At 45.9% G+C, this 11,521-nt stretch overlaps 2 protein-coding genes across 2 annotated transcripts; one reads left to right on the top strand and one right to left on the bottom strand.

Moving 5' to 3' along the window:
• The first annotated feature begins 496 nt into the window (after positions 1-496).
• Positions 497-1,729, top strand: LOC126728057 (uncharacterized). Its single transcript, XM_050433938.1, has 2 exons — positions 497-1,160; positions 1,620-1,729. Exons 1-2 carry the CDS (start codon positions 497-499, stop codon positions 1,727-1,729), a joined length of 774 nt encoding a protein of 257 aa, XP_050289895.1.
• Positions 1,730-6,909: 5,180 nt separating this feature from the next.
• On the bottom strand, positions 6,910-8,346 carry LOC126728056 (uncharacterized). The gene is made up of 2 exons (XM_050433937.1): positions 7,933-8,346; positions 6,910-7,629 (listed from the first exon to the last, which is right to left on the bottom strand). The coding sequence occupies exons 1-2, from the start codon at positions 8,344-8,346 to the stop codon at positions 6,910-6,912; spliced, it is 1,134 nt and encodes a 377-aa protein (XP_050289894.1).
• Positions 8,347-11,521: the final 3,175 nt, after the last annotated feature.

The raw sequence follows: 11,521 nt of genomic DNA, 5'->3' as shown, positions 1-11,521 counted from the left end.
CCAGTCGCCATTTACCCGTAGAATAGAGCGGGCGGTGCTCCCTCGGCGATTTAATCAGCCAACGTTTACCCTGTATAATGGTCGAACTGACCCAGTGGAGCACGTGAGCCAGTTCAACCAAAGGATGGCCGTCCACTCCAGGGACGAGGCGTTAATGTGTAAAGTGTTTCCCTCCAGCCTGGGGCCCCTGGCCATGAGATGGTTTGATGCCCTCCCACCAAACTCCATAGACTCCTTTAAACAGTTGACGCAGGCCTTTGACTCCCGCTTCATCACCAGCACTAGAGTCCCTCGGCCCCTCGATTCCCTTTTATCTCTGTCCATGCGAGAAGGAGAAACGCTGAAGGCCTACTCGGACAGATATTGGGAGGTGCACAACGAGGTAGAAGGAAGTCACGATGACGTCGCCATCAGTGCCTTTAAAAGGGGCTTGCCGACAGAGCATGGCTTAAGAAAGTCTCTTACGGGGAAGCCAGCCACCAGCGTTCGGCAACTCATGGACAGGATAGACAAGTATAAAAAGGTCGAAGAGGACCAGGAAACCGGGAAGGGAAAGGCGAAGTTTGTCCCTCAGGAGAGAAGGGACTCCAGGTCGGACCACTTCAGTAGCAGCAATAAGCCGAGAAGAGATTATACGGAACAATCGAGATCCACAGGGGCTCAAGTAGTCCACGCCGTGTTCCAAGAGCCATTACACGAGATCATGGAGAAAATAAAGCATGAACCCTTTTTCCAATGGCCGAATAAGATGGCGGGCGACTCCTCAAGACGCAATCAGAATCTATATTGTGCGTATCACCAAGAGCCTGGTCACGTTACTGACGAATGCAGGAACCTGAAAAACTATTTGGATCGGCTTGTCCAAGAAGGAAAGCTAAGGCATCTGTTGCAACGCCCTGAGCAATCAAATGTCGATACCAGGCAAAGCGCTTTGAGGCCACCAATAGGCACGATAAATGTCATTCTTGCCGCACCTGGGAGAACCGGTTCCGGCCCGTTCAGAGTAATGTTAGTGGGCAAGTCCCCGGCAGAGCCAGGTGGAAGGGAATCCAGGAGTGCTAGAGGGAGGGCCCCGCCATTAATTGGGTTCACGGAGGAGGACAAGGAGGGAACTATTCAGCCCCATGACGACGCCCTAGTCGTGACGCTCAGAATAGGAGGTTATGACGTGAAGAGGGTGTTAGTTGATCAGGGTAGCGCCGTGGAGGTGATGTACCCAGACTTGTATAAGGGGCTGAATTTAAAGCAGGAAGACCTGTCTCCATACGATGCTCCCCTGCTTAGTTTTGAGGGAAAAATTGTCATCCCGAAGGGCATGATCAGATTGCCTGTGCAAACAGACATAGAAGTAGTGGAAGTGGACTTCATCGTGGTGGACGCATACTCACCCTACACAGCTATTGTGGCACGGCCATGGCTTCATACGCTAGGGGCTGTGTCGTCTACCCTGCACCAGAAAGTGAAGTATCCGTCAGAGGGCCGAATCAAAGAGATAGTGGGGGATCAAGGAATGGCCAGGCGATGCATGGTGTCGGCAATTGCTCGACAATTAAGCAACGTGCCCTCCACTTCAACCGGGAATACCTTATAGCAATCAAGAACCCCGGTCCTATCTACAGGTAATGAAGGACCGGCCATGGAAGTGAGTTGCGAAGAGCTGGAGAAAGTGTTCGTCGGATCAGACCCCGAGAGATTTTTCCAGATCGGCTCGGAGCTACCAGCACAGTAGAAGTCGGCGCTGATTAATTTCCTGCGCCGAAATGAGGACGTATTCGCTTGGGATCCTTATGAAGCACCTGGGGTTGACTCAGACCTAATACGCCATCACCTTAACGTTAATCCGGCCATTACCCCAAAGAAGCAGCCCCCTCGGCGCCCATCAAGGGAGCATGCAGACGCTGTGAGGGAGGAGGTAGCAAAATTGAAAAGAGCTGGGGCTATCAAGGAAGTGTTCTACCCCGAATGGTTGGCGAACACAGTCGTGGTGAAGAAGAAGAGCGGGAAATGGCGAGTCTGTGTGGACTTCACGGACTTAAACAAGGCTTGCCCAAAGGATCCTTTCCCAATGCCGCGGATAGACCGACTGGTCGACGCAACTGTCGGGCATCCCCGAATGAGTTTCTTGGACGCTTTCCAGGGCTACCATCAGATATCCTTGGCCGCGGAAGACCAGGAAAAAACTGCCTTTGTCACCCCAATTGGTAACTATCATTACAAGGTGATGCCTTTTGGCCTAAAGAATGCCGGTTCGACCTATCAAAGGATGATGACTAGGATGTTTGAACAGCAGATGGGAAAAACTGTCGAGGTGTATATAGACGATATGGTAGTAAAGAGTAAACTGGTGACCGAGCACATCAGGGACCTTGACGAGGTGTTTCACATTCTGAGAAGGTACAAGCTGCGACTGAACGCCTCCAAGTGCTCATTTGGAGTGGGATCGGGGAAATTCCTTGGCTACATGGTAACCCATCGGGGGATTGAGGTTAACCCTGACCAAATAAGGGCCATTCATAGTATGCAGCCTCCTCGGAATCCCAAAGAAGTCCAGAAGCTTACCGGCATGATAGCAGCTTTGAACCGTTTCATCTCCCGCTCGGCGGACAGATGCAGACCTTTTTTCCTCCTGTTGCACAAGTGGAAGGGTTTCGAGTGGACTGAGGAGTGTGATGTAGCATTCCAACAGCTCAAGGAGTACCTCGCCCGACCTCCGATCATGTCCAGTCCCGAGGCCGACGAGGTGCTCTATGCATACATCGCAGTCGCCGATCATGCGGTTAGCCTAGTACTGATCCGAGAGGACAACGGCATGCAACGGCCCGTGTATTACGTAAGCAAGTCGCTACAGGAGGCAGAGACCCGGTACCTCCCCCTCGAAAAGGCAATATTGGCTGTCGTGCAAGCTACAAAGAAGCTTCCCCACTATTTTCAGGCGCATACAGTTGTTGTGCTAACCCAACTTCCATTGAAATCAGTGCTCCGTAGCGCCGACTACACTGGGAGAATAGCTAAATGGGGAACCATCTTGAGCGCCTTTGACATCAGATATATGCCACGCACCGCCATAAAAGGTCAAGTCCTTGCCGACCTGGTAGCTGAATTTGCGGAGCCAACCTTGGAAGGGGTGGAAGTGCAGGGATCACCGAACGACGATAGGAGATTGGTCAGCGCGATTTCTGTGCAAGAACACGATAAGTGGAAAGTATATATTGATGGTGCAGCAAACCAAAAGGGTTCCGGAGTGGGGCTCGTTCTAATCTCGCCCGAAGGTATAACCTTGGAGAAGTCGTTGAGACTGGGATTCCCAGCAACGAATAACGAAGCTGAGTATGAGGCACTGCTGGAGGGGATGTCCATGATCCGAAAGCTGGGTGGGAAATGCGCGAGCATATTCTCGGATTCGAGACTCATAGTGGGGCAAGTAATCGGGGAATTGGAGGCGAAAGATGAAAGAATGCGACGGTATCTTGCCCGAGCTAAACGCCTATGTGCCCACTTTGACGACCTCAGTTTAACGCATATACCCAGAAGCGGGAATACCCACGCCGATTCTCTGGCAACACTGGCCACATCCTCGGCTCAGCCCCTTCCGCGGGTTATTTTGGTCGAGGACCTCTGCCGCCCCACGGAAGAGGAGGCTAACGGTATTCGGGTACACAACGTCGGTGAGGGGCCAAGCTGGATGGACCCTCTTGTCCAATTCTTGAAGAACGATTCCTTACCGGACGACAAAGTCGAGGCCGACAAAATCCGGAAGAGAGCTCCTCGATTCTGGTTGTCCGAGGACTCCAAGCTCTACAGGCGTTCATTCTCGGGGACATACTTGCTGTGCGTGCACCCAGCTGCTACTGAACTCATTCTGGAGGAGTTGCACGAGGGGATTTGTGGAAGCCATACGGGGGGCCGGTCCCTCTCCCACAGGGCTATGACGCTGGGTTACTGGTGGCCGAGCATGCATAAGGAGGCTTTGGAATATGTGAAGAAGTGTGACCAATGCCAACGGTTCGCTCCGAATATACATCAGCCGGGTGGGGTACTTAACCCATTGTCCAGCCCTTGGCCATTTGCACAATGGGGCCTAGACATATTAGGTCCGTTCCCCAAAGCTGCCGGGAACAAGAAGTTTCTTCTCGTCGGCACCGATTACTTTACGAAATGGGTTGAGGCTGAGGCGCTGGCAAACATTAGGGATGTTGATGTCAAGAAGTTTATCTGGAAAAACATTGTCACCCGATTCGGCACCCCACACACCCTAATCTCGGACAATGGCCTGCAATTTGATAGCAAGGCCTTTAGGGAGTATTGCAGTGAATTGGGGATTGTCAACAGGTACTCTACACCAGCCTATCCGCAGAGTAACGGACAAGCCGAGGCAGTTAACAAAACCATAGTGAATGGGCTGAAGAGGAGGTTGGACGACGCGAAAGGGAGGTGGGTTGAAGAACTCGCCCATGTTTTGTGGACGTATCGCACCACGCCCCGCCGATCCACGGGAGAAACCCCCTTTTCGTTGACCTACGGGGCCGAGGCCGTCATCCCATTAGAGATAAATTTTCCCTCCCAGAGGACTGCTACATTCGACCCTATTGTTAACAACGGGCTTCTAGGGAAAAGCTTGGACCTCCTTGAAGAGAGAAGGGATTGCGCGATGGTACACCTAGCTCAGTATCAACAAAAGCTCAAGCGGGGCTATGACGCCAAGGTGAAGTCGAGACCCTTGACGCCTGGGGACCTAGTGCTGAGGAAAGTCCTGGGCAATGCGAGGAACCCTGCATGGGGAAAACTCGGGCCAAACTGGGAGGGTCCATACCGTATCACCTCTGTGGCTGGCATTGGAGCGTACTATTTGGAAGACTTGGACGAACGTGTAGTGCCACGTCCATGGAATGTAAATAACCTGAAAAGGTACTTTTATTAATGAAGAATATTTTACTTGATGTCGCTCTACTGTGCAATTTTCAATACGTGTTAAACAGAACCCAAGTCCTGCATGGCTCCTCGGACCACAGACTTGGGGGAAATTAACCACGCAGCAATTTTCAATACGTGTTAAACAGAACCCAAGTCCTGCATGGCTCCTCGGACCACAGGCTTGGGGGAAATTAACCACGCAGCAATTTTCAATACGTGTTAAACAGAACCCAAGTCCTGCATGGCTCCTCGGACCACAGACTTGGGGGAAATTAACCACGCAGCAATTTTCAATACGTGTTAAACAGAACCCAAGTCCTGCATGGCTCCTCGGACCACAGACTTGGGGGAAATTAACCACGCAGCAATTTTCAATAAGCGTTAAACAGAACCCAAGTCCTGCATGGCTCCTCGGACCACAGACTTGGGGGAAATTAACCACGCAGCAATTTTCAATACGTGTTAAACAGAACCCAAGTCCTGCATGGCTCCTCGGACCACAGGCTTGGGGGAAATTAACCACGCAGCAATTTTCAATACGCGTTAAACAGAACCCAAGTCCTGCATGGCTCCTCGGACCACAGACTTGGGGGAAATTAACCACGCAGCAATTTTCAATAAGCGTTAAACAGAACTCAAGTCCTGCATGGCTCCTCGGACCACAAACTTGGGGGAAATTAACCACGCAGCAATTTTCAATACGTGTTAAACAGAACCCAAGTCCTGCATGGCTCCTCGGACCACAGGCTTGGGGGAAATTAACCACGCAGCAATTTTCAATACGTGTTAAACAGAACCCAAGTCCTGCATGGCTCCTCGGACCACAGACTTGGGGGAAATTAACCACGCAGCAATTTTCAATACGTGTTAAACAGAACCCAAGTCCTGCATGGCTCCTCGGACCACAGACTTGGGGGAAATTAACCACGCAGCAATTTTCAATACGCGTTAAACAGAACCCAAGTCCTGCATGGCTCCTCGGACCACAGACTTGGGGGAAATTAACCACGCAGCAATTTTCAATACGCGTTAAACAGAACCCAAGTCCTGCATGGCTCCTCGGACCACAGACTTGGGGGAAATTAACCACGCAGCAATTTTCAATACGCGTTAAACAGAACCCAAGTCCTGCATGGCTCCTCGGACCACAGACTTGGGGGAAATTAACCACGCAGCAATTTTCAATACGCGTTAAACAGAACCCAAGTCCTGCATGGCTTCTCGGACCACAGACTTGGGGGAAATTAACCACGCAGCAATTTTCAATACGCGTTAAACAGAACCCAAGTCCTGCATGGCTCCTCGGACCACAGACTTGGGGGAAATTAACCACGCAGCAGTTTTCAATAAGTGTTAAACAGAACCCAAGTCCTGCATGGCTCCTCGGACCACAGACTTGGGGGAAATTAACCACGCAGCAGTTTTCAATAAGTGTTAAACAGAACCCAAGTCCTGCATGGCTCCTCGGACCACAGACTTGGGCGAAATTAACCACGCAGCAATTTTCAATAAGTGTTAAACAGAACCCAAGTCCTGCATGGCTCCTCGGACCACAGACTTGGGCGAAATTAACCACGCAGCAATTTTCAATAGGTGTTAAACCGAACCCAAGTCCTGCATGGCTCCTCGGACCACAGACTTGGGGGAAATTAACCACACAATTCTTTCATCAAGGGTTAACCGTTCATGATTCACGAAAAGCGTTAAAGGGAGCCCAAGTCCTGCGCGGATTCTTAGCCATGGACTTGGGAAAAATCAGCATTGTAATCGTTGTTGCTCAACTACAAAGTGTCGCAATTCTAACGTCTTCATTCATTATTGTTTGACTTTAAGACCGATATTCATTCATGATGAAAACAAAATAAAGTAAAGCAGCGGTATATGTAATTAAATAACTTTTGTCATATCATGTTCAAAGTAATTCAGTTCAGAAATATTAGCAAGGATCAAACAAAACAAAGTACAAAAGCGGGACAGACGGATTCCTATTCTACGTCCCTAAGGGCCCTTAGTTGGGGCAGGCTGATCATCCACTGCTGGGTTCTCCGGGGCGATCTCCTGGGCCTGGGCAAGGATCTCGCTGATGCGAAGACTGTCCTCGGGTGACTGGCCCTGCATAGCTTGCTCCATGCCTCCAGTCTCGGGAACGGGGGGATCTGCTGGAAGAAGCTCAGTGGAGGCGACCTCCCCAGGAGTCTCACGTATCTCCGCAGGGTAAAAGATGTTCTCAGCTTTCCTGAGATCAGAATCTGCGGGGACGGCTGCCCTATCCATGGCCAATCCCCAGGTCGAGGTGACATAATCCCTGCAGAGAGTGGCGACTTCCTCGGTCAATCTTTCCTCAGTATCGTGAACCCCACGTTCATACGAAGCCGCCACAGCCTTCTCGGCAACCTCCCTGGACAAGCGGGCTTCCTCCTTTGCCCTTGCAAGCTCAGCCTTAAGCTCCGAAACCGCTTGTTGCTCCGCTGACAGTTTTTCCTCAGAGTGTTGGAGCTGCTTGCGCAGCTCTTCGGTTTGCTTTTCAGCAGTCTTCAGGCCAGCCTCTGCACTCGCATTGGCCTTCTTTATTTCTTTCAGCTCATGATCCTTACGATCAAGATCTCGTTTGAGATCGCTCGCGGCCCTCTCAGCTGTAGCACGGGACTGAGCCTCCTTATGCGCATCCTCACGAGCCTGCTTGGCCCACTCCTCAGCAACATAAATTTGTTGGGTGACCTGCACTCAGACGGAAATGAAGACGATACCAAGATAAGACGATAAGAGGGTTCTCAACACGAAGATAAGATAGAAGATTCCACTTACCACAGCCATGTCCCTCTTCAGTGACATGAAAAGCTCTAGCTGGCGAATCTTCCTGAGGCCTTCCATATCACGGGGCAAGAGTAGAGGCTGCTGCAACGCTTCAGCCATGAACGAAGCTTGCTCACGCTGGGACTCCCATAGGGTCGCATCCCAGAGGATTGGAGCGCCATCTAGCTCGATCCGAGGAGACCATGTTCGTGGTCCCCTCTGAGTGACCGCCTCATCTCGGCTCTCAGTGGACCTGGTTCTTTTTTCTCGGGGCTCTTTCGTTTCCTTGCCCTTCTTTTTAGGCCCGGCTTTCTCACGGGCAACCTCTCCCTCCTCCGCCTCTTCTACAGGCCTTTTTCGCCTTAGGTTAGGCATAGGCTTCAGTGCCGCGCCCGACGAGGGAGGGGGAGGAGGAGCGGGGGATTTGGAGACAACCTGCCCTTTCGGGAGTTCCTTAGAGGTCTGCCCTTTGGACCTGTTGGATAGGAGACCCCTGAGGCCAGTCCTCGGCTGGAGGTCCATCCCTTCTTCCTCTTCGGTGTCCTCGTTGATATCAGGCTGTGCGATGACCAAACCAGTACCCCACAGGCATGCTGCCAAGGCTAGAGCATGCAGTACCCAAGGCCAAGGCCTCGCCCACATGCCCACGTTGTGCTGCCACTGCCTCTCAAGCAGCATGCAAGCTAGGGCCTTGGCTGCGTGCCCCTAAGGGCATGCCAGCGTGCCCACGCAAGCATGTCATGGCCTTGCCTACCTGCCTGGCCATGGGGGCTGTCATGGCCTTGGCAACATGCACGTGAGCATGCCTCGGCCTTAGCGGCCTGCCAATAGGGGCTGCCTTGGCCTTGGTTGCAGCATGCCCTGGCCTTGGTTGCAGCATGCCCTGACCTTGGTAGCATGCCCATGGGGGCTGCCTTTTTTTTCTAAAAAAAAATTCACATTTTGATTTCTACTTCAACTAAAAGTCTATTTTCAATATTTTATGAACAATGAATTAATAAATTAATTTTATATTATTTGTTATTATATAATTCCTCAAATTAAGGGATAAAATTTAGCAATTTTTTAATTTAGATAAAAAAAATATATCATTTAAACTACAACAAATTTAAATTCTATTCAAACTAAAAGTCTATTATCAAATATTCTAAACTTAAATCCCATACAAAAACCCATGGTTTCTTTCTAATATATATATACACAATTTTTTGACTTCTACTCTAAGTAAAAAATCTATTATCAACATCTTAAGAACAACTAATTAGTAAATTAATTTCTATTATTTGTTATGATATATTTCCTTAAATTAAGGGATAATATTTAACAAATGTTTAAATAAAACTAAAAGCATATCATCAAATTGTTTTAAACTTAAAATACCACATAACTCATGAATCGTATCATATCATATCATATATTATATAATAAAAGTTGAGCGTAGAATCCGTGATTGTGCCAAGGGCTACTCTCACTAATTAGTAAATTAATTTTATATTATTTATTAGGATATATTTCTTTAAATTAAGGGTGTGGGGGATAAAATCTGTCAGCGAATGTTGGGCCGTAGTTCATGTACCAAGCCCAACCACGATAAGAAGAAAAGGCAGGGGGCGCAGGATATCCCATCCTAACTATGATGGGCCGGGCCTGTTTAGGGGCGTCCGAGGAGGAGTACCTCCTCGGACTCGCCAAGTGAGTGTCAAATTCGCACCTCCAACCTGGCGAAAGGTCACTCAATACGAAGGAATGGTGCATGGCGTCCAGGAAGGGGGGCAACCACAACTGCCGCATTAAATGCCAAGGAACTACTTTTCCAACCGCATTAATGTGGAAGGGACAGAAAGGCAGAATGATCTTGGCCAGTGCAACTCACAGAAAAGAAAAATGATGGCCTATGGGACAGGCACTCAAGTGGAAGGTCAGATGGTTGACAAGTGTAGGGTCATAATCTTAGGAAGGATGCTATATAGGAGAAGAAGATCCCCATGGAAAAGGGATCGGAAGCTGAAGGAAGAAAAAGATAGAGAAGGAAGAGAAAGATAGAGAACGAGAAAAGAGATAGAAGTATAAGAAACAGCCCCAGGGACCATTACTCCAAAAGTTCGCAGGGATATCCTTACGTTCAACTGGTTGCATGGCATGGTCGTAACTGCGTTTCCTCTGTCAAGAACTAGTTCTGTAACCTACTCTCTACAAATTCATTGTTGAGGGACTTTTGGGCCAGAATCACCCGCCTGTTGGGCTAGAGCCCCAAAATCGTGCCCCTACAAAGGGATAATATTTAACATCTTTTTAATTTAAGTAAAACTTTATCATTTGAATTTCAACAAATTTAAATTCCATCCAAACTAAAAGCCTATTATAAAAAAATATAAACTTTAATCCCAAACAACAACCCATGTTTTCTTTCTAAAATAAAAACCCATCTTTTGACTTCTACTTCAGCTAAAACTCTATTATCAATATTTTAAGAACAACTAATTAATAAATTAATTTTTATATTATTTGTTATAATATAATTCCTCAAAATATTTAGTAATTGTTTTATTTAGATAAAACTTATCATTAAACTTCAACATATTTAAATTCTATTCAAACTAAAAGTCTATTATAAAAAATTCTAAACTTGAATCCTAGACAACAACCTACATTTTCTTTCTCCAACTAAAAGTCTATTGTCAACATTTTAATAATAATTAATTAGTAAATTAATTTATATTATTTGTTATGAGAGTCTATCATCAAAAAATTTCTAAACTTAAATACCATACAACTCACATTTTTGTTTTTTGTTTTTTTCTTTGTTTTTTCTCAAATTTCATCTTATTAAATTAGTATTTTATTAGGATATTAAGCTACAAGACTCTTGACTAAGGGATAAGATTTAAAAATAATTTAATTTAGATAAAACTTTATCATCTAAGTTTTAGAAATTTAAATTCTACTCCAACTAATAGTCTATTACCAAATTTTTCAAAAATTATACATATTAAGCCATGACTTTTCGATATAATCACTGTTAACAAATAAAGTCATTGATATAATTAAATCCCACATTTTACACCCCATGTTGTTGTATTTTTTCACTTTTTTTTCCCCCAAAGGTGCAACTTACACTTATGTTTTAATCTAATAAATTCATCTTATTTTCTTTACTTCTGAATTTGGGTAAAGGATATTATGCCAAAGGAAGTTTACTATAAAGAAGCAAAACAATGGACACCCATTTAAGTTCTTGGTTCTCTTATGTAAGTTTTTAATTTTTTTTTTATATTCTCAATTTTTGAACTCTTTTGTGTATGTTTTGATTTTGGGCTTTGATTATTATATTTAATTTGTGAGTATTTTTTTTTTAATAAATTAGACTATCACTAGGAAAAAAAAATATGTATTGAGAAACTATATTGTTTATTACTATTTGTGTTGGCTATGACATAAATTAATCATAACCCAAACAAGAATGATCAAATTCATTCCATATCTCATATTAAGAAATTAACACAAAGCACAAAGAGAATTTTAAAATATAAAAATAGATAAGCACCGATAAAGTTCAAACTCTAAACAATCAAAACTTAAAGTAAATTTTCTTTTATTAAAATTACTTACTTATTTTAGAATTTATTATTACTATTTATTTAATAATTTAAAAAAAATTAACTTAGATATGAATCTTTATCAAGCTGTGCATTGCACAAGAATAATACTAGTTCAATTAAAAAAAATTAGGTTTTTAAAACAAAAATATCCACACAAAAAAGTCTAATCATGCATTAACTTAGTATAGAAAAATGTATTAATATTTATTACAATAATG

Source organism: Quercus robur, chromosome 5 (genome assembly GCF_932294415.1).
Source record: "Quercus robur chromosome 5, dhQueRobu3.1, whole genome shotgun sequence".
In the NCBI taxonomy this organism is placed as follows: Eukaryota; Viridiplantae; Streptophyta; class Magnoliopsida; order Fagales; family Fagaceae; genus Quercus; species Quercus robur.
Note: the sequence above shows the minus strand (reverse complement) of the source record. Positions and strands in the feature narration are given on the sequence as shown.

Bases quoted from the DNA above. Each gene is read 5' to 3' on its own strand.
- LOC126728057 (XM_050433938.1), top strand. From the start codon at position 497: ATGGACAGGATAGACAAGTATAAAAAGGTCGAAGAGGACCAGGAAACC. The intron at 1,161-1,619 runs GTTATGACGTGA...TCCTATCTACAG, and splicing joins CGTGACGCTCAGAATAGGAG to GTAATGAAGGACCGGCCATG.
- LOC126728056 (XM_050433937.1), bottom strand. From the start codon at position 8,346: ATGTGGGCGAGGCCTTGGCCTTGGGTACTGCATGCTCTAGCCTTGGCA. The intron at 7,630-7,932 runs GTCACTCAGAGG...GTCTGAGTGCAG, and splicing joins CTGAGAGCCGAGATGAGGCG to GTCACCCAACAAATTTATGT.